The 19,600-nt window shown below is 42.0% G+C and overlaps 1 protein-coding gene across 1 annotated transcript in view; it reads right to left on the reverse strand.

Annotated features, from left to right (window-relative positions):
• The window catches only part of CEBPZ (CCAAT enhancer binding protein zeta), a 194,236-nt gene that overhangs the window by 171,208 nt on the left and 3,428 nt on the right, over positions 1-19,600 (reverse strand). The window contains exons 2-3 of the mRNA XM_030198102.1: positions 13,744-15,242; positions 1,224-1,455 (exon numbers count right to left, since the gene is read on the reverse strand). Of these exons, the coding sequence (XP_030053962.1) occupies positions 1,224-1,455; positions 13,744-15,242 (1,731 nt within the window). The remainder of the gene's footprint in view (positions 1-1,223; positions 1,456-13,743; positions 15,243-19,600) is intronic.

Consider the following 19,600-nt stretch of genomic DNA (forward strand, 5'->3'; position numbering starts at 1 on the left):
AGGCAGAGAGGGGAAATGCTGGATAGGGAAAAATGGAGGGGCCAGGTGACAGAGGAGCATGGATGGGCATGGATTGGAAGGGCAGGACTCAGGGAGAGGGGAATTGCTGGATAGGGATGAATGGAGGGGACAGATGGGCATGGATGGATATGGATTGCAGAGCAGGCCTCAGGCAGAGAGGGGAAATGCTGGATAGGGAAAAATGGAGGGGCCAGGTGACAGATGAGCATGGATGGGCATGGATTGGAAGGGCAGGACTCAGGGAGAGGGGAATTGCTGGATAGGGATGAATGGAGGGGACAGATGGGCATGGATGGATATGGATTGCAGAGCAGGCCTCAGGCAGAGAGGGGAAATGCTGGATAGGGAAAAATGAAGGGACCAGGTGACAGAGGAGCATGGATGGGCATGGATTGGAAGGGCAGGACTCAGGGAGAGGGGAATTGCTGGATAGGGATGAATGGAGGGGACAGATGGACATGGATGGATATGGATTGCAGAGCAGGCCTCAGGCAGAGAGGGGAAATGCTGGATAGGGAAAAATGGAGGGGCCAGTTGACAGAGGAGCATGGATGGGCATGGATTGGAAGGGCAGGACTCAGGGAGAGGGGAATTGCTGGATAGGGATGAATGGAGGGGACAGATGGGCATGGATGGATATGGATTGCAGGGCAGGCCTCAGGCAGAGAGGGGAAATGCTGGATAGGGAAAAATGGAGGGACCAGGTGACAGAGGAGCATGGATGGGCATGGATTGGAAGGGCAGGACTCAGGGAGAGGGGAATTGCTGGATAGGGATGAATGGAGGGGACAGATGGGCATGGATGGATATGGATTGCAGAGCAGGCCTCAGGCAGAGAGGGGAATTGCTGGATAGGGATGAATGGAGGGGCCAGGTGACAGAGGAGCATGGATTGGACTCACACTTTCACTCTGACTCTCAAACAGTCACTCTCACATACACTCTCCCAAACATACACACTCCGAGGAAAACCTTGCTAGCGCCCGTTTCATTTGTGTCAGAAACGGGCCTTTTTTACTAGTGTACATAGAAAGCCTAATATTTTCCAGCTTTACTTGATTAAAAATCACATCACTTGTTTCCTTTCATCATCTGTAATCATGAAAATGGAAGTTTTAATGACTATTTGCGCAAATAATGAGAACTCTAACACTGATACCTGAAAAGTGAAAGATAGAAATTTAGGGAATTGTATATCGTACCCCTTGCTCTTGCAGTAAGACTCGTAGACCAGGTTTCATTCTCAGAATCTCCGACACAAGGTATAAGGCTCCACATATGAATGGTGGCAATTGAGCACAGGCGACTTGCAGTAATCTCTTTACAAAAGCCTTCACACGCCTTAGCACAACATCAGCTTTCATTGACTTATACACTAGATTAAGAAACATTGACTGCTTCGAGCACAGTGCCAGCCCTGGATCCAGCAGCTTCCTGTGGAAACAGTACATTATCATTAGCATCATGCATTCATGTAATCAAAATAAGTGCACACAACACAGACACCACTTGGCAAGAAGTAAACCTTTCTTCACAAAGCTATGAGGGCCTTTTACTAAAGCTTAACTTAGGGTCCCCTTTTATTAAAACTTATTTATGGGCTTCTTAGCATTTAGCATGCAGTTTAGTTAACAAAGCATAAAGGTGAATTAAACAACTACTTTTGCTCAAGTACTAGGGGAATGGACTATGTCAGAGAGGATGGGGGAGGGGCATACTGTAAGATATAAGAAACAGGCAATTTAATGTCCAGCTTTCCTTACAAAACGCTTCTTGGTTGAAATGAGAAGGGTAATTAATTAAAAACCAATTTTAAACTACTCCTCAATTACTTATCCACTTTCCATTGTTTTTTTATGTTTCTCTTATTTAGTTCCCTTTAGATCAGATATAGTAAAGCAGTGATATTTGCACAAATGGTTCAGGTTTTCATGCTATCCCTGGTGCAGACCTGAAGATCCTCTCTGGTATTTGCTGATCCCTAATGGATATACATTAGATGTGCATAAAATGGAGGTAGCATCAATGCAAATCTCTCTCATGCATAGTCAAAGGTATCCCAAAAGTTCAATCTCTTTGTAACCCTCAGGTATAGTCTGTAAAAAAAAATGCTTCCTTCCTCAACACTGCAGCCTATCACTTTACCTTCCAGACACCTCTTTTTCTTCCCTTCCTCTCCTCAATCTAGTTTTACCTTTTTCACTTCTTCCCACCTCTTCCCTCGTCTTCTCTCCTTCCCATTTCATCTCCCAATCACCCTGTTCGTTTTTAATCTCTGTCTCCCTTCCTCCAGACTCTAACTAACTTCCCCTCCTAAGCTATACCAGCAGCGGTAGGAAGGTGGCTTGGGCCAGTCTTATGTTAGCAGTTGGAGGGTGAGGATAGGTTTTTGATTTAGCTCATGCCTTTCCATTAGTAGCTCAAGGTGAGTTATATTCAGTTACAACACATATTTGCCTTTCTGTTCTGGGGACCTCACAACCAGCTAGGTTTTCAAAATACCCACAAAAAATGTGCATGAGATCAAGTACAAATGCTTTCAGGCATATTCATTATAGATTTCCGGAAAACCTGACTATGGGCTTCCCAGACTGCTTTACAGGCTCCTCTAGAATTTCATAATGTAAAGTATTTAAAATGTAATTTTCCTTGAGGTTTAGAATTTTGTTTTTGTATGTGTGTCTGTTATGCAAATACTCCAGACTAATGACAGATTTTTATCAGTTTTAGAAGACAAAGATTTTTCCTCTGGTTTCTTTTGGCATGCATTGCTTATTTCCTAATTAAACAGGTGAAAAACTGTGAGGGACTAGCACTTTCATATGATTAGATACAAATAAGGTCTTACTACACTCCCCACCTTTCTGTCGATAGAAGCAAACTAGAATTCCATAGATGGGTCACATAAAACTTTCCTACTCAGTTTTGCTCACTATAACTCTCTTCAGTTTGACAAGTATCGTGTCATGTGCAAAACTGCAGTATCTTTACTCTAGTTGTTACCAGTTACTATATTTTCTTTTTCATCTCTTCTCTGTTAATTGTGAACCGTTATGACAGATTGCCATATAGCAGTATATCAAATATTATGCTCCCACTTATCCACCCTTAATTATTTGTTTGCCCTGGTTACTTACCGCACATGTATTAATTTGTTTCTTGACGTTATTGTAATTTGTGTTATATTCAGTACATTATTATGTTTTATTCATTTATTGTTTGTTTGTAGGCCACATTGAACTTGAGTCTATTTCGGAATAAAGTGGGGTATAAATTTCATGACTAATAAACTAAATTAAACTAAACCTTTAAGGGGAATATAAATATGCATTGGCTATTCTTAAAACAGTATTTTCATCTGCTTGGGAAAAATAACAGTGTAAAGGATGCCCTATTTCTCAGGCACTGACTTAACCATAAAAGGGTTCATCCAGTTTTGTTTTCTGTAAGGACAAAATACTATTTTTGGAATCTACAATAAGTTATAGTGTCGAGAAGTAGGAAAAAAATATATTCTGTTGCCCTGATGTCTCTGTTCTTTTTGATGATTGTTTGTAGCAAAGGTCAGATTGGGCGATGCTATAATAATGGGTGATTTCAATTACCCAAATATTGACTGGATAAATGTTACATCAGGAAGTGCCAGGGAGATACATTTCTAGATGTAATAAATGACTGATTCTTGGAGTAACTGGTCCAGGAACCGACAAGAAGAGGGAGCCATCTGGTCCTTGGTGGCGTGCAGGACATAGTGTGAGAGATGGCGGTTGGGTCCCCTGGGAAACAGTGATCATAACATGATGAAGTTTGAGCTACTATCTGGGATGAATCCGCAAAGAAAATTTACTGTAGCTACATTTAATTTTCGAAACAGTGACTATAAGAAAATGAGGAAAATGGTTTAAAAGAAACTAAAAGAATCGACTGCAAAGGTTAGAACGCTATTCAAAAATACCATCTTGGAAGCCCAGTCCAGATGCATTTCACGTATTTGCAAAGGTGGAAAGAAGAGAAAACGTCAGCCAGCATAGTTAAAAGGTGAAGTAAAAGAGGCCATTACAGCCAAAAGATTGACCTTCAAAGAATGGAAAAGGGACACAAATGAAGAAAATAAGAAGCAACATAAGGACTGGCAAGTCAGATGCAAAGCATTAATAAAGAAGGCTAAAACACAATATGAAGAGAAACTTGCCGCAGAGGCTAAAACTCACAGTAACAACTTTTTCAGGTACATCAGAAGCAGAAAGCCTGCGATGGAATCCTTGGGACTGTTTGATCACAAAGGAGCAAGAGGGATGATCAGGGAGGGCAAGGCCATAGTGAAGAAACTGAATGAATTCTTTGCTTCTGTCTTTAAGGAAGAAGATGTAAGGGATCTGCCTGTACTGGAAATGGTTTTCAAGGGTGATGATGCGGAGGAACTGGAAGAAATCTCGGTGAACATGGAAGATGTACTGAGTCAAATTGAAAAATTAAAAAGTAGTAAATCACCTTGACCGGATGGCATAAATCCAAGGGTACTCAAAGAACTCAAGCATGAAATTGCTGATCTGCTGTTAGTAATATGTAACCTGTTGATAAAATCATCTGTAGTACCTGAAGTTTGGAGGTTGACCAACATGACGCAGATTTTTAAAAAGGGTTCTAGCAGTGATCCGGGAAATTATAGACCGGTAAGCCTGACATCAGTGCCAGGCACAACAGTGGAAACTATTATAAAGAATAAAATTACAGAACACAGACAAACATGGTTTAATGGAACAGAGTCAGCATGGGTTCAGCCAAGGGAAGTCTTGTCTCACTAATTTGCTTCATTTCTTTGAAGGCGTGAATAAACATGTGGATAAAGGTGAGCCCATTGATGTAGTGTATCTAGATTTTCAGAAAGCTTTTGATAAAGTTCCTCATGACAGACTCCTGAGAAAATTAAAGAGTCTTGGGACAGGAGGCAAGGTTCTGGTGTGGATTAGGAAGTGGTTATTGGACAGGTAGGGCTATTGTGGTCATTTCTCTCAATGGAAGAGGGTGAACAGTGGAGTGCCACAGGGATCTGTACTGGGACCGATACTATTTAACATAAGTAATGCCACACTGGGAAAAGACCAAGGGTCCATCGAGCCTAGCATCCTGTCCACGACAGCGGCCAAGGGCACCTGGCAAGCTTCCCAAACGTACAAACATTCTATACATGTTATTCCCGGAATTGTGGATTTTTCCCAAGTCCATTTAGTAGCGGTTTATGGACTTGTCCTTTAGGAAACCGTTTAACCCCCTTTTAAACTCTGCCAAGCTAACCACCTTCACCACGTTTTCCGGCAACGAATTCCAGAGTTTAATTACGCGTTGGGTGAAGAAATATTTTCTCCGATTTGTTTTAAATTTACTACACTGTAGTTTCATTGCATGCCCCCTAGTCCTAGTATTTTTGGAAAGCGTGAACAGACGCTTCACATCCACCTGTTCTGTAGGGCTATTTCCCTGTGAGCCTCACTCTGCTGCTCTCAGCCTGTGTATACAACTATGTCAAGATGGAGTCTGTGAACTAAGACCCTGCACTTCAGTGACCAAGCAGATTCAACTTTCTGTTTGTGGCAGAGCTCTGCTTGTGGTAAATAACTGGCAGGTCTGAAAAAAACTCAAGGATATGCAGTGGGCTACCTGACCCTTGCACCTCCCTGACGAGCTACAGGGGGTAAGGCCATGGTGCCAGCGAATCTGATGAGAGACAGGAATGCATACCACAATGTAACAACTGGAAGATCAAAAAAAGGTTTTTCTTGCTCAGGGAAGGAGCTGGACAAGATCCTGATTGGTTGCTGTCTGGTCACCTGGGAATCAGGGGCCAGAGAGCGAAAACCAGAAAGAGAAGTACAGAGAGGACAGACAGAAGAAGAAAGAAAAGAAGAAAGGGAGAATTTGTCTGGTTCTACTGGAAGAAGGGTAGCTGAAAAGAAGACCAGCGAGACCTGAAGTGGTCCACAACCTTGTGAACTGACCATCTGGAGAAAGTACCTGTTGGTTCAGCTCTACCGGCCAGAGAGACTGTAATCCTGCATGCTGCAGAAAGCCTGTGTTGTTTCCTAAGACAGGGACTCGCTGTGGAAAACAGCTGGAGTCTAAAGGGAAAAACCTGTGTCCACTTCATCTGAGAGACCACCTAGAGTCGGCTCGGTGAGGATTACAGAGATTTATTTCCTATAGTCGGGGATTAGCTAGTGGGTTCTTACCTCAGCAAAGGCGGGTTAGTCAGAACTTTGTGATCAGGAAGATGTGCTGCTAACTGTATTACTTCATGACCTAGTCAGTATTACTAATCAGGATTGCGTAATAACCTAGTAACCAGTAATATCAGTGTTTTAGTTAGACAATACATTCTACAGTTGCTTATCAGCATAAGGGAGCTACAATTGTACAGCTGAGCTGTAGTGTAGGGTGTATTATTCTATTTTCTTACCTATATAATAAATTAATATATTTCACAGCAGTGACTTTACTTTTATTCCAGTTCTCTCTAACAGAAGAAAAGTTCTGGTGTAGGCCCAGATCAGCCAGGTTCCTTTATAATATATAACCCCTGGATAGAGCTAGGAAGTTGGTTTAGCCAGACTCCTGTAAACGGAACCTGGGAATTACTCATTGGGTAGCTTTGCCCAGAAGAGTTATTCATCCTATAAATGCTTACAGTTCCACTCCACTCATTATTTTATACACCTCTATCATGTCTCCCCTCAGCCGTCTCTTCTCCAAGCTGAAAAGCCCTAGCCTCCTTAGTCTTTCTTCATAAGGTTTCAGTGTATTATCGACGACGACACCCAGATCCCTTTCTTGGTCCGTAACTCCTAATGTGGAACCTTGCATGACGTAGCTATAATTCGGGTTCTTTTTCCCCCACATGCATCACCTTGCACTTGCTCACATTAAATGTCATCTGCCATTTAGCTGCCCAGTCTCCCAGTCTCGTAAGGTCCTTCTGTAATTTTTCACAATCCTGTCGTGAGTTAACGACTTTGAATAACTTTGTGTCATCAGCAAATTTAATTACCTCGCTAGTTACTCCCATCTCTAAATCATTTATAAATATATTAAAAAGCAGCGGCCCTAGCACAGACCCCTGAGGAACCCCACTAACTACCCTTCTCCATTGTGAATACTGCCCATTTAACCCCACTCTCTGTTTCCTATCCTTCAACCAGTTTTTAATCCACAATAGGACTTTTGCTCCTATCCCATGACCCTCCAATTTCCTCTGTAGCCTTTCATGAGGTACCTTGTCAAATGCCTTTTGAAAATCCAGATACACAATATCAACCGGCTCCCCTTTCTCCACGTTTGTTTACTCCTTCAAAGAATTGAAGTAAATTGGTCAGGCAAGATTTCCCCACACAAAAGCCGTGCTGACTCGGTCTCAGTAATCCATGTCCTCGGATGTGCTCTGTAATTTTGTTTTTAATAATAGCCTCTACCATTTTCCCCAGCACCGACGTCAGACTCACCGGTCTATAATTTCCCGGATCTCCCCTGGAACCCTTTTTAAAAATGGGCGTTACACTGGCCACCCTCCAATCTTCCGGTACCACGCTCGATTTTAAGGATAAATTGCATCACTAGCAGTAGCGCCGCAAGCTCATTTTTCAGTTCTATCAGTACTCTAAATACCATCCGGTCGAGGAGATTTGCTACTCTTCAGTTTGCTGAACTGCCCCATTACGTCCTCCAGGTTTACCGTGAAGTCAGTAAGTTTCTCCGACTCGTCCGCTTGAAATATCATTTCCGACACCGGTATCCCACCCAAATGTTCCTCGGTGAAGACCGAAGCAAAGAATTCATTCAATCTCTCCGCTATGTCTTTGTCTTCCTTGATCGCCCCTTTTACCCCTCAGTCATCCAGCGGCCCAACCGATTCTTTTGCCGGCTTCCTGTTTTTAATATACCGAAAAAATTTTTTACTATGCTTTTTTGTCTCTAATGCTATCTTTTTCTCGTAATCCCTCTTGGCCTTCTTTATCTGCGCCTTGCATTTGCTTTGACACTCCTTATGCTGCTTCTTATTTTTTTCAGACGGTTCCTTCTTCCATTTTCTGAAGGCATTTCTTTTAGCCCTAATAGCTTCCTTCATCTCACTTTTCAACCAGGCCGGCTGTCTTTTGGAGTTCCGTCTTTCTTTTCTAATTTGTGGAATATGTTTGGCCTGGGCCTCCAGGATGGTATTTTTGAACAGCGTCCATGCCTGTTGTACAGTATTTATAAATGATATGGATTTATAAATGATATGGAAATCGAAACGATCAGTGAGGTGATCAAAAATTTGCAGAAGATACAAAACTATTCAAGGTTGTTAAAACACGTGCACACTGTGAAATATTGCAAGAAGACCTTAGAAAATTGGAAGACTGGGTATCCAAATGGCAGATGAAATTTAATGTAGACAAATGCAAAGTGATGCACATTGGAAAGAATAATCCAAATGCAAGGGTCCACCTTGGGGGTCAGCGCTCAAGAAAAAGATCTGGATGTCATTGCAGATAATACTTATGCTCAGTGTGCGGCAGCAGCCAAAAAAGTAAACAGGATGCTAGGAATTATTAGGAAAGGGATGGTGAATAAGACCGAAAATACTATAGTGCCTTTGTACCGCTCCAGAATTATATAGCAGAATTAGAAAAGGTTCAAAGAAGAGTAACTAAAATTATAAAAGGGGATGGGAACTCCACTTGTATGAGGAAAGACTAAAGAGGTTAGAGCTCTTCAGCTTGGAAAAGAGACGGATGAGGGGATATGATTGAGGTCTACAAAATCTTGAGCGGTGTAGGACGAGTAGAAGTAAATCGATTTTTACTCGTTCAAAAGTACAAAGACTAGGGGACACTTGAGGAAGTTACATGGAAATACTTTTAAAACAAATAGGAGGAAATATTTTTTCACTCAACGAATACTTAAGCTCTGGAACTCTTTGCTGGAACGGTTAGTGTATATAGGTTTAAAAAAGGTTTGGACAAATTCTTGGAGGAAAAGTCCATAGTCTGCTTTTGAGACATACATGGGAAGCAACTGCTTGCCCTGGGATTTGTAGTATGGAATGTTGCCAAGATTTGGGTTTTTGCCAGGTACTTATGAGCTGGCTTGGCCACTGTTTGGAAACCAGGATACCGGGCTAGATGGACCATTGGTCTGACCCAGTATGGCTACTCTTATGTTCTTATGTAAAGATAGCCGATTAAAAATATTTTCTGGAGGAACGGCCCTCCAAACCTTAGAAACAAAATTTTACACATATAAAAAAAACACAATAATATGACAGTTGCAAAATAAAATACTGGAGCAAAACATTGAACAGGGATCATAGGCCACATAAGGCCATCTGCTATCCACTACCTATCCTCCCCTCAAACAATAACAGTATCCTCTGTGGCCTGGTACCAGGAAACTGACTAGGGCCACTGAAGCAGTAATAGGTGCCAGGAGCCATATCTGAGTGCTCAGCATTTTTCTCACTTCCAGTCAGCACCTTTTCTATGGGCACCAGCAAGACAACTTTCAATAACATCCTATTAAAAGGGGATGAAATGACTCTCATACAAGGGAAGGCTAAAGAGGTTAGGGGTCTTCACTATCGAGGACAGATGAGGGGAGATATGATCAAGGTGTAGAAACTCCTGAATGGAGTGGAATGGGTAAACACAATATCGATTGTTTACTCTTTCAAAAAGAACAAAGACTAGGGGATACTCCATTAAGCAATAGCACCACACAGAGGTCCTTTACTAAGATGTGCTAATGATTAGCATACGCTAAATGATAAGATGCCCATTATATTCCTATGGGCGTCTTATCATTTAGGACATGCCAATCGCTAGCATGCACTAAATCTGTTAGTGCGCCATATTAAAGGACCCCTTAAATAGGAAAAAAATATTTTTTACTCAGCATATAGTTAAGCTCTGAAACTCACTGCAGAAGCAAGTGGTAAAAGCAGTTAATGCAACTGGGTTTAAAAAAGGTTTGGACAAATTCCTGGAGGAAAAGTCCATAAACCTTTATTAAGGTAAACCAGGGGAAAGCCACTGCTTACCCCTGAGATTAGTAGGATGGAATCTATCTACTTTTGGGACTCTGTCACGTACTTGTGACATAGACTGGCCACTGTTGGAAACAGGATACTTGGCTAGATGGAACTTTAGTCTGATCTAGTAGGGCAGCTCTTATGTTCTTATGTAATTTGACTCAACCTGGTTCCAGAGGGACCATCCTTAAGAGTCACATGGCTATTCAACCCTTGTCCCTTATCCCGAGACTGCCAAAATTAGCACAACTCAGAGGGCAATTCTTTAACAGTTTGCCTATAGTTAAGCATCTATTCTATAAAAAGCTGGTGCTTCCTTTCCTTTATAGGATACTAGCGTAACTGGGTACACATGTGCATGTGGTTCAGGCGCAAGCAATTACGCCGGCTATAAAGATGGTGTAAGTGTCCAAACTTAAATGCTGGAGATATGCATGTATTTTATGAGTCCCACCCATGCGTTTGCCTACTTAGTACAAAATAAGTACTTGTATATTATATGTAAATTGCTTTGACTGTAACCACAGAAAGGTGGTATATCGAATTCCTGATCCTTCCCTTTCCCTGTAAAATACATGCAGGTATTTACAGAATAGTGTTTGGCGGAATGTTGGCATGTAAATGTTAGGAGGTAATTATGTATAGTGGGTGCTAACTCCTGGATTCTATATAGCATGCCTAAAGATCTGCGCTGAAGTCCAAGTGTATTCTTTAACAACGTGTGCAACTTAATTGGCTTAACAAGCCAATCAGTATTGATAACAGCACTTAAGCAATAATGAGAATTGGCAATAATTAGAATTTACATGCACAACTCGCTAAGTGTATGCTGTAATGCACTGCACCTAACTTCTAATGTGTGCAGCCAAAAAGGGGTGTGGTTATGGGCGGGTAAATGGGTGTTCCAAATGTATGCACGTAGTTACAGAAGATGGCCCAGTGTACCTAATCTACGCGCCAGGATTTACTCCATGTTTCGCTGGCGGAAATGGATGCGCGTAGTTTTAGGCGCTGGGATATCAACTAAGTATATTCTATATCTAGGAGCTGCTTATAGAATAAGTTTAGGCGAAAATGTTTTCTGCACTGATTTTTTTAGGCACAATATATAGAATCCCCCCCTAAGTGCCAAATTGTAGTGATCACATGTCCATTGGGAAATATCCAGAGACTGTCAAATGACATTCAGATGACAAACTTTCATATCTTCTCAACTGAGCTGGGTGTGAACTGTTACTACTGTAACTCTTACTGGTTGATTCTCCATAGTATCAGATAAAACATAGAACCGATTCAAATACAACAATGTTACTTTATAATACTGAATATCATGATCATGTAACCCCATTGCTCCAAGAGCTGCACTGTAAAATTCTGATCTTGGCCCATCAGGCATTTTACACAGATATTCCTATTTACTTACAATCGGCTCTCCATTATATCAACCATCTAGAAATTTACATTTCAAACTCATATCTTAAGGCTTCAGCATACTCATCTTTATCTTGCATCTATGTAATATACTGTAACAAAGAGATCTATAAGATTTATTATACACAATGCTCTATCCACCTAAATTTAGAAAATTGCACACCCAAATGTGCACGTGCAACTTATAGAACAGAGTCAGTTGCATGCGTAACTTAGGTGTCCTTTTACCAAGGTGCGCTGAAAATGGCCTGCGGTAGTGTAGATGCGTGTTGTGGGCGCGTGCAGAGTAACTTTTCAGCGCACCTGCAAAATATGCCTTTTTTTATTTTTGCCAAAAAATGATGTGCGGTAAAATGAAAATTGCTGCATGTCCATTTTGGGTCTGAGACCTTATCCCCAGCCATTGACCTGGCGGGAAAGTCTCATGCAGAAACCAGGCGGTAATGACCTACGCACGTCAAATGCCAATTGGTGCGTCCAAAAATAAAATTTATTTTTCGGACATGCGTATCGGACGCGTGCCAAAAATGAAATTACCGCAAGAGCCACGCGGTAGCCGGGAGGTAACTCCATTTTGGCACGCATAGATGCTTACACAGCTTAGTAAAAGGGCCCCTTAATGAACTAATTAGCTGCTAACTGGCCTTAATCAATTATTACTTTAAGTATTAGATGGCACTAATTGGAAATTATGCAGATAACTGCTCTTAACTGGTATTCTATAAGTTGTATGCTGAAATTCCAGAGTGTGGAACTTCAAGGTGGGTGTGGACCTAGGAGGAGCATGGGCTGGTCAGGCAGTTGACGTGCAGGTTCTAGAATGCTAGAATTTACACACTTACCAACCAAGGAGGTTTTATGACAGGAGATGGCATGACGTCAAAAAGTTGAAGCCATCTCCCCCTCACAGCCACCATATTGTCTGAAGCCCAAAATTTGCAAACGCTATTGAAAAAATAAAACTTGTGAGGTTTATGACTGCCTATGTTTGTTGGTTTTGACAGTTTTTCTATTTATTTGAAAGCTTCCCATATGTAACTTTGAGGGGTATTTTTTTTTTTACCTCTGGGAGGAGGGGTCCTGGGGCATGAGCTGCAGTCCTGCCGTGGGTGGGGGCACTCCAGAGCAGCAGACTTGTTTTTGGAGCTGCGGGAGGCTCAATTTTTGTAGAGGGCAGCTTAAAAAAGGGGCCTTGGCTCTGCCTGAGCCTTGGGGCCAAGTTGTGGGGACATCTGCGGCTCCAAAAACAAGTCTGCCACTCCAAAGTGCCCGCACCCACGGCAGGACCATGGCTCACCCACCTCCAGAGGTTAAAAAAACCTTGGGTTACATATGGGAAGCTTTCAAATAAACAAAAAAGCTGTCAAATTTTCAAAAAAAAAACCCCAAAACTCAAAAACACACATAAGCAGTCATAAACCTCACATTTGATATCATTTTCAATATGGGGTCACACAATATGGTCGCAAGCTCTGCCAACTGGCTTCAGCCCACAGAATGGGCAAGCTCGGCTCATTCCATCTCCTGTCAAAAACCTCCTTGCTGACAACAGTCATGCGTGTAAATTTATACTAGCCATTGAGCTAGTGTAAGTGGCAGTACCTAAAATTCAGCACGTAAATGCAGACTTATGCTAGTATACTATAACAGCAGTGCAAAACTTCTGTTAGAGAATTCATGCTTAGTTATCATCCCAGTGCCTAACTTTATGTGAGCTACAGAGTAGTACCCTCTCTGGGGTAGATTCAATGAATGACACCTAAAATTAAGCCCTGTAATGATGGGTGCTAATGCAAATTTTATAACAGCAGTTCTGGTGGAACTCATATAGTAGTTAAGTCCACATTTTCATGCCTAACTTTAGGTGCGAGCATGTAAGTGTTTGCGCCTAAGTACTGGCATTCAAGCGCATAAATGACCACCACACCTAATTGCTTGGAATGCTGCTGACCTGAACATGCCACTCCCAGGTACACGACCACTTCGGACTTGTGTGCCATAGAAATTAGGTGTAGTATTTATAGAATAGAACCGTAAAGCAGTTATGCGCATATATGCTTATTAACTCCAATTAGTGCTTGTTAAGGGATATTATTGATACTTAGCCTCAATTCAGTGCCAATTTAACGCCAATTAATTTATGTGCGTACCTGACCCTATTCTATAACCGCATGCCTAACTTTGGGCGCCACTTATAGAATGGGGGAGTATGTGTCTAATTTACCACTTACCTGTACAGTGCTGCATAATATCGGTTTGATACTGTTTGCTGCGAGTCCATCACTTGGAAAAGCAACATCAAGGCTTGGACACTTGTGTTAAAATTTACAAGATGCACTATTTTGAATAGGGTATCCAGTTGCTCTTTCACCTTCTCATTGCCAGCCTGGCTATAAGGATAAGCCCTGTTTACACCCATTAAAAGTGCACGGAGCATCTTGGATTCCATATCTTTTTTCTTAACACAGCTCCGAAAGAAACTGAAGTATATAGTGATCAGTTTATTTGCTAGTTCACTTTCTTCATGGCTAAGAATTGTTTGGTTTAAAAAGCAAATTCCATAATACTGAGCTTTTGGGCTGATGTTTGGTCGATAGAGAAGCCTCTCCACTTCACGACAAACAACGACTTTCATGTTTGGATGCTTATGAAGCAAGGTCTCTAGGAGATATGAGGCTTTGGTAGCTAGCCTGTATTGAGGATCTCCTAATTTATTTACCAGCTGTACAAGCAGAATTTTCTCCCCCTCAGGTTTGTTACAGAGAAGCTCATGTATTACTGTAAGTACTCGAGTTTTTGTGGCAAGCAAAGTATCGTGACTCATGGTTTCCAACACCTGCAGGAACTCTGTAACATGCTGTTTCAGTTGATGTTCAAAGTACCAAATTATTAATCGTCTGTCCCTGGCATCTCTGTTGCCACTGGACATTTCCTCCAGTCTATTGAAAGGATGCTGGGAAAAAGTGTGAAGTTTACAATTGTCTGGCAAAAGGTCAGAGAGAAGAAGCTCCTTTAAAGTGTCAAGAGCCATTAGGCTCTGCCGTCTACTGCCTTGTTTCCTAACTAGATTTACCAGAGTTTCCAGGAACTGCAGTGTATGAATAGCAGCATCCTGAATCAGGAGTGTCATGGCTGCCATCCTGTCAGCTAACGTTCCCGAAGATACAACAGTTTTCATCCAGGCGGAGTTGGCTCCCTTCTTAAGATCTTTCTTGCTTTTGTACAAATATGCTTCATGCTCGTAGAGATTTTGGGCCAGTGCTTTATACTTCGACACGTCAGTTTCATTTTGTGGCTCAGAGGTATACTCTTTGGTGTATTCAAGATCGTACCATTTGCCCCCTGGTTTGATCAGCAATATTTGCTTTGCATTAAATTCAAACACATTTTGCTGTTTAGCTTTTTTTCTCCCTGCTCCACTGGTACTAGAAACTTCATTAAGCTGAACTGGTTTTTTCTTATTGTCTCCAACTGTTGAGATCTTTTCTTTCTTCGTTTTACCATCTTTATTCTTATCTAATTTGGTTTGTATTTCAGTTTTGCTGTTCTGCTCTTTCTTTACTGGCATCTTCTCCTTCTGCTGCAGGACACTCTCAGAGAAATTGTGGAACCCCAGCTTACTAATGAAAGATTCCAGTTCACCTTCCTTAAGGTCATCAATTGCTCCTTTCTTGCCACCATCCACCAATTCTTCTGGTTCCTCCAAAGCAGCCAGCATAATAAAATCTTGCTGTGTAAAACAAAATCAAAGCAAATACTGAGCATTAAAGTTAAAATAAATTAAATTAAAGCAGACCCTGCTCAGGTTTCAATTATTTCTCAACAATTCAATTAGAAAATTAGAAAATTAACTTAAAAAAATATAACTAGGGTTTCTTATTCTAGTTGTTTATAGTTTGGAATTTTAGATGTTTATTGTTTAGAAAATTAGGTGCTTTCTAGGGTAAAAGAAATTGGGGGGTTTATTGGTGTTTTTTTTTTTTAAAGCTGCTTCTTTTAAGTGAATTCCATTCAATGACCCAAAATACAATGTTCTAATGCCAGTCCCCCCAACACCCTGCAATCAGCACAGTTCTCTTCCCTTCCTCTGCATCAGCCACCCCTCCCACCTGCGAGAGCTTGTGTTCTTACTTCAGCTACTTTGAAACATAACAAAATAGATCCAGAATCCTCTCCATCACTGAAAGCAGCTCCACAGAGACTATAATAAGATGGCTGGTTCACGCATTAAGAGAGAATTAGTCTCTGGTCTGACTGCAAATTAAAAATTGGAAGAGCATCAGAAAGGTTACATCTGCTTGTAGGTGTAAGAATCCAGCATAGGTAACCACTACCAGCGCTGGTAACAACCTCAACATCAGTTGCATCAAATCAAGAATCAATACAACATGAACTATGCCCTGATTCCTACCAAGGTTCTGCATCACCTGACAAACATTTTTGCACAGTCATGCACCCCAGGTCAAGTTAGTCCATCCACTTTGGTGCCTGGACATGAAATGAAGGCCATTGGGCCCAAGTCACTTGACTGGTCAGAGCACGAGTTCTATAAATTGAAACTTTGGTGACACAACTCAGACATTCCAGTACTTTCTGGAACAAGGGGTAATGTTTATGTTAACCCCAAGACCATGTGCTACATCCAAAAATTATATACAAGAAGCACCCCTGTGGTCCAAACATTGAGTCTGATTATCTCACCAGCTCTCTCATGTTTTCTAACTTGTAAGACTCCAACCACCTCCACTTCTGCACTGCTGGGACTCTTCTGCATTGATGGACCCATTAGAGCTCCTGATACATCTCTCCAAGAGAAAACATCATCATCTGGTTGTATCAAACCAGTTCTATACTGCTATTGGGTAATAAGCAGGTGGCCCACAGATTATGAGCCTAAGGCCTAAGCGTTTGTTTGCTGTAAATCCTTTTTAATAATGGTAAGTCATTTTTTCAATGAAGGGCCTAGCATTCGTGCATAGCTCTCCTATTATTGTTGCCTTTATTCTAATAATTTATGTGCTACTAAAATAAATCTATTTTTATAATATTTGGGCCTTGTGTCAGTTACTTGTCAGTAAAACTGGGGCTGTGGACTTCGATCCATATGGGAACATAAGAACGGTTTTCATAACACTTCAGAGTGCTAATTAGTTACAAAGAGTTCACATTCCTAATTGCCCCAGTCCCTGAAACGAGAGTGGAGACAGGGTGATCTGTTTTGCCCCCACTTGCTGCTCATAAAGGGAAGTGTAGGGCAACTGACCAACTACTGAATGGTGGGTAGAGGAGAAAATAGTAACAAATATAATATCACAAGAACTTTAACAACAGTTTCTGCTGTTTTAAATTCTCTATGCTGTGCACAGTCCATTAATTTAGTGCTTCCATTGCTGGTCTATGGCAGCCCTGATAGCCAACAGGAGGAAGCTGTCTGCATTTTATCCCAGCTCTCATCGCTAGGGCCAAGATGCACTAAAAAATTGTTAAAGCCCTTCCCTTACCGATTCCCTTAGCGAATCGGTAAGGAACGGGCATGCATCAAGGAAAAGGAATGCAAATGAGCTGCTCTTTGTAGCTCACTTGCATTCTCTATTCCATCGGTAAACAGTCGGCCAGTCGAGCATGCACAGAGCAGCCAAGCGATATGCTGGCTGCTCTGCGCATGCCAAATAACCCTCTGTGCCGCCCGAAAGGAAGACGGCGTGCCGCTCACCCCCTCCACGGCCTGCTGCAGGAAGGCTTCGATGTGGCTCGATCGTAGCAGGAGAGTGCAGTTGAGGATGTCCATCCAAAAAGACGTCCTTTTTGGACGTCCTCCCCCCCCCCCAATAATAAAAACGTCCTTTTTCGACGTGCTTCACTCAGCTGAGAGACCTTGAAGTCTCTGAGCTGAGTGAAGGACGTCCAAAAAGGCCGTTTTTATTGTTGCGGGGGGAGGACGTCCAAAAAGGCCGTCTTTTTAGATGGACGTCCTCAACTGCACTCTCCTGCTACGATCGAGCCGCATCGGAGCCTTCCTGCAGCAGGCTGTGGAGGGGGTGAGCGGCGCGGCGTCTTCCTTTCGGGCGGCACAGGTTTTTATTAAGTGAAGGACATCCAAAAAGAACGTCTTTGGAAGGGGGGGGGGGGGGGGTTCTCAGGTGAAGGACGTCCAAAAAGGACGTCTCTGACAACATTTTTTTCTTCCGATTTGCCCCAACGAGAGGTATAGACCTCCCGTTAGGTTTTTCACGGTAAGGGGATCAGAAAACCATAGTGCATCTCATTATAATATTATTATTAGCATTTGTATAGCGCTACCAGACGCACGCAGCGCTGAACACCTGACACAAAGACAGTCCCTGCTCAATAGAGCTTACAATCTAATAGCCTTGCAATAGCCTTTGGATCATCTGCATTCCGTTTTTGTTAGCTTCTACCGTGATTGGAAAATGGCTCAGAGAAGCCTTTAGTGCATGCCAGGGTTTACAACTTGCTCGTTAATGGCTCGTTAAGATTAGTGCATCTGGACCTAGGCGTCTATCCACTCAGAAGATAAACAGCTTGGAGCCAGCTTCAGTTGCGACCTTTCTTTGAACCTTTCCCCCCCCCCCGTTCCAGCGCCTGTCTGGAAATCACATGCTCACACTAGAAGCTTCCAGAGAGGGTAGAAGCCTCTGGAAATTGATGGAACAATAAGAGGGTTTATGATAATTTGGGAAAGGGTCTGGTCGCAGCAGTGACCTCCTCTCTTTGTGTTATAAGCTCCCTGTTTTGTCCCTTAAATTTGTCTTGGGTTCCATCTCCCGCCTTTGATTCATGCTAATAGGGATCCCTTCTGTCCAGAGTGATGTAGTAACCTTCAATGCAGAATCAGCCTGACATACTTTCACGAGTTGGCACTTGCTGAAGGAGCAAGGATTCAAGGACCAAGGGACAAGTAATAGATCTGAAACCTGGTTGCTGGCTTGTTTTAGTGGGAAGGTACAGGGAACTTTCCCACACCTGTGCAGTCCAGAGAAGGAAGGATTCAAAGTACCTGCTGTGACATCCAGACATCCTGCAAATTCTAACTGTAGCAAACAGGAGGAGAATAAAAAAACTATTTTAACATCTCCTGCTGCAGAACTACAGTGTTTATCGCCTAGAAACCAAAGAGCATGTAAGTGATTACTAACTAATTGACTTTTGCTAACATTTAATATATGCAAGCCAAGCCCTCACCACACCAGTAAATGGTTTGAGTAACAAACAGATTAAAGAGAAGCTATTTGTAGGAAAAAGCTATTGTAAATAGTTGACCATTCTTGTTTTCAGCAAAAGAACTGGTGGAGTTTCCATCAGAATAACAACCAACAAAGAGGAAAAACAAATACATTCGGAAATAACCAACAGAAAGGGAAGAATGGACACAACAGAACCAGATACCAAGAAAGCAGGCAAATAATACAAATTAACACAACCATGTCCCAAACTGAACCTTACCGACCAATCCAAATGGGATACGTAAACGCCAGATCAGTAGTAAATAAAACAGAGATCATAACAGATTGGATCACCACAGACAATCTTGACCTCCTATTCATCACTGAAACCTAGATTCATGACCTAAAAGACCCCATAATCTTAGATTTATGCCCACCAGGATACAAAATCACCCACTAGACACGAAATGTAAAAAGAGGAGGAGGAATAGCCATAATATACAAATCTGAGTTCACCATTACAGCCACAGCCGAATCCATTCTGCCACAACTCGAAATCGCCTCGGTAAGAATTAATCACCCTAACTTGCAGGAACACCTTAACGCAGTCCTGCTCTACAGACCGCCAGGCAACTGGCAAGACTCCCAAACACACTTCAAGGACTTTATCTCGAATAGTTGTGTCTCTACCTCAAATCTAATCATAATAGGAGATATCAATCTGCACCTTGAAGATCTCAACTCAACAAGCACCCAATAATGCGAAGTGTTCCTACAACTATGGGATCTTCACAGAACAAACACGCAGCCAACTCACATCAAAGGACACACACTAGACATTGATCCAACACACAAATTTGATCCCGACTCAAACCTTATACTAACAGACACAAAATGGACACCC

Source organism: Microcaecilia unicolor, chromosome 3 (genome assembly GCF_901765095.1).
Source record: "Microcaecilia unicolor chromosome 3, aMicUni1.1, whole genome shotgun sequence".
NCBI lineage: Eukaryota > Metazoa > Chordata > Amphibia > Gymnophiona > Siphonopidae > Microcaecilia > Microcaecilia unicolor.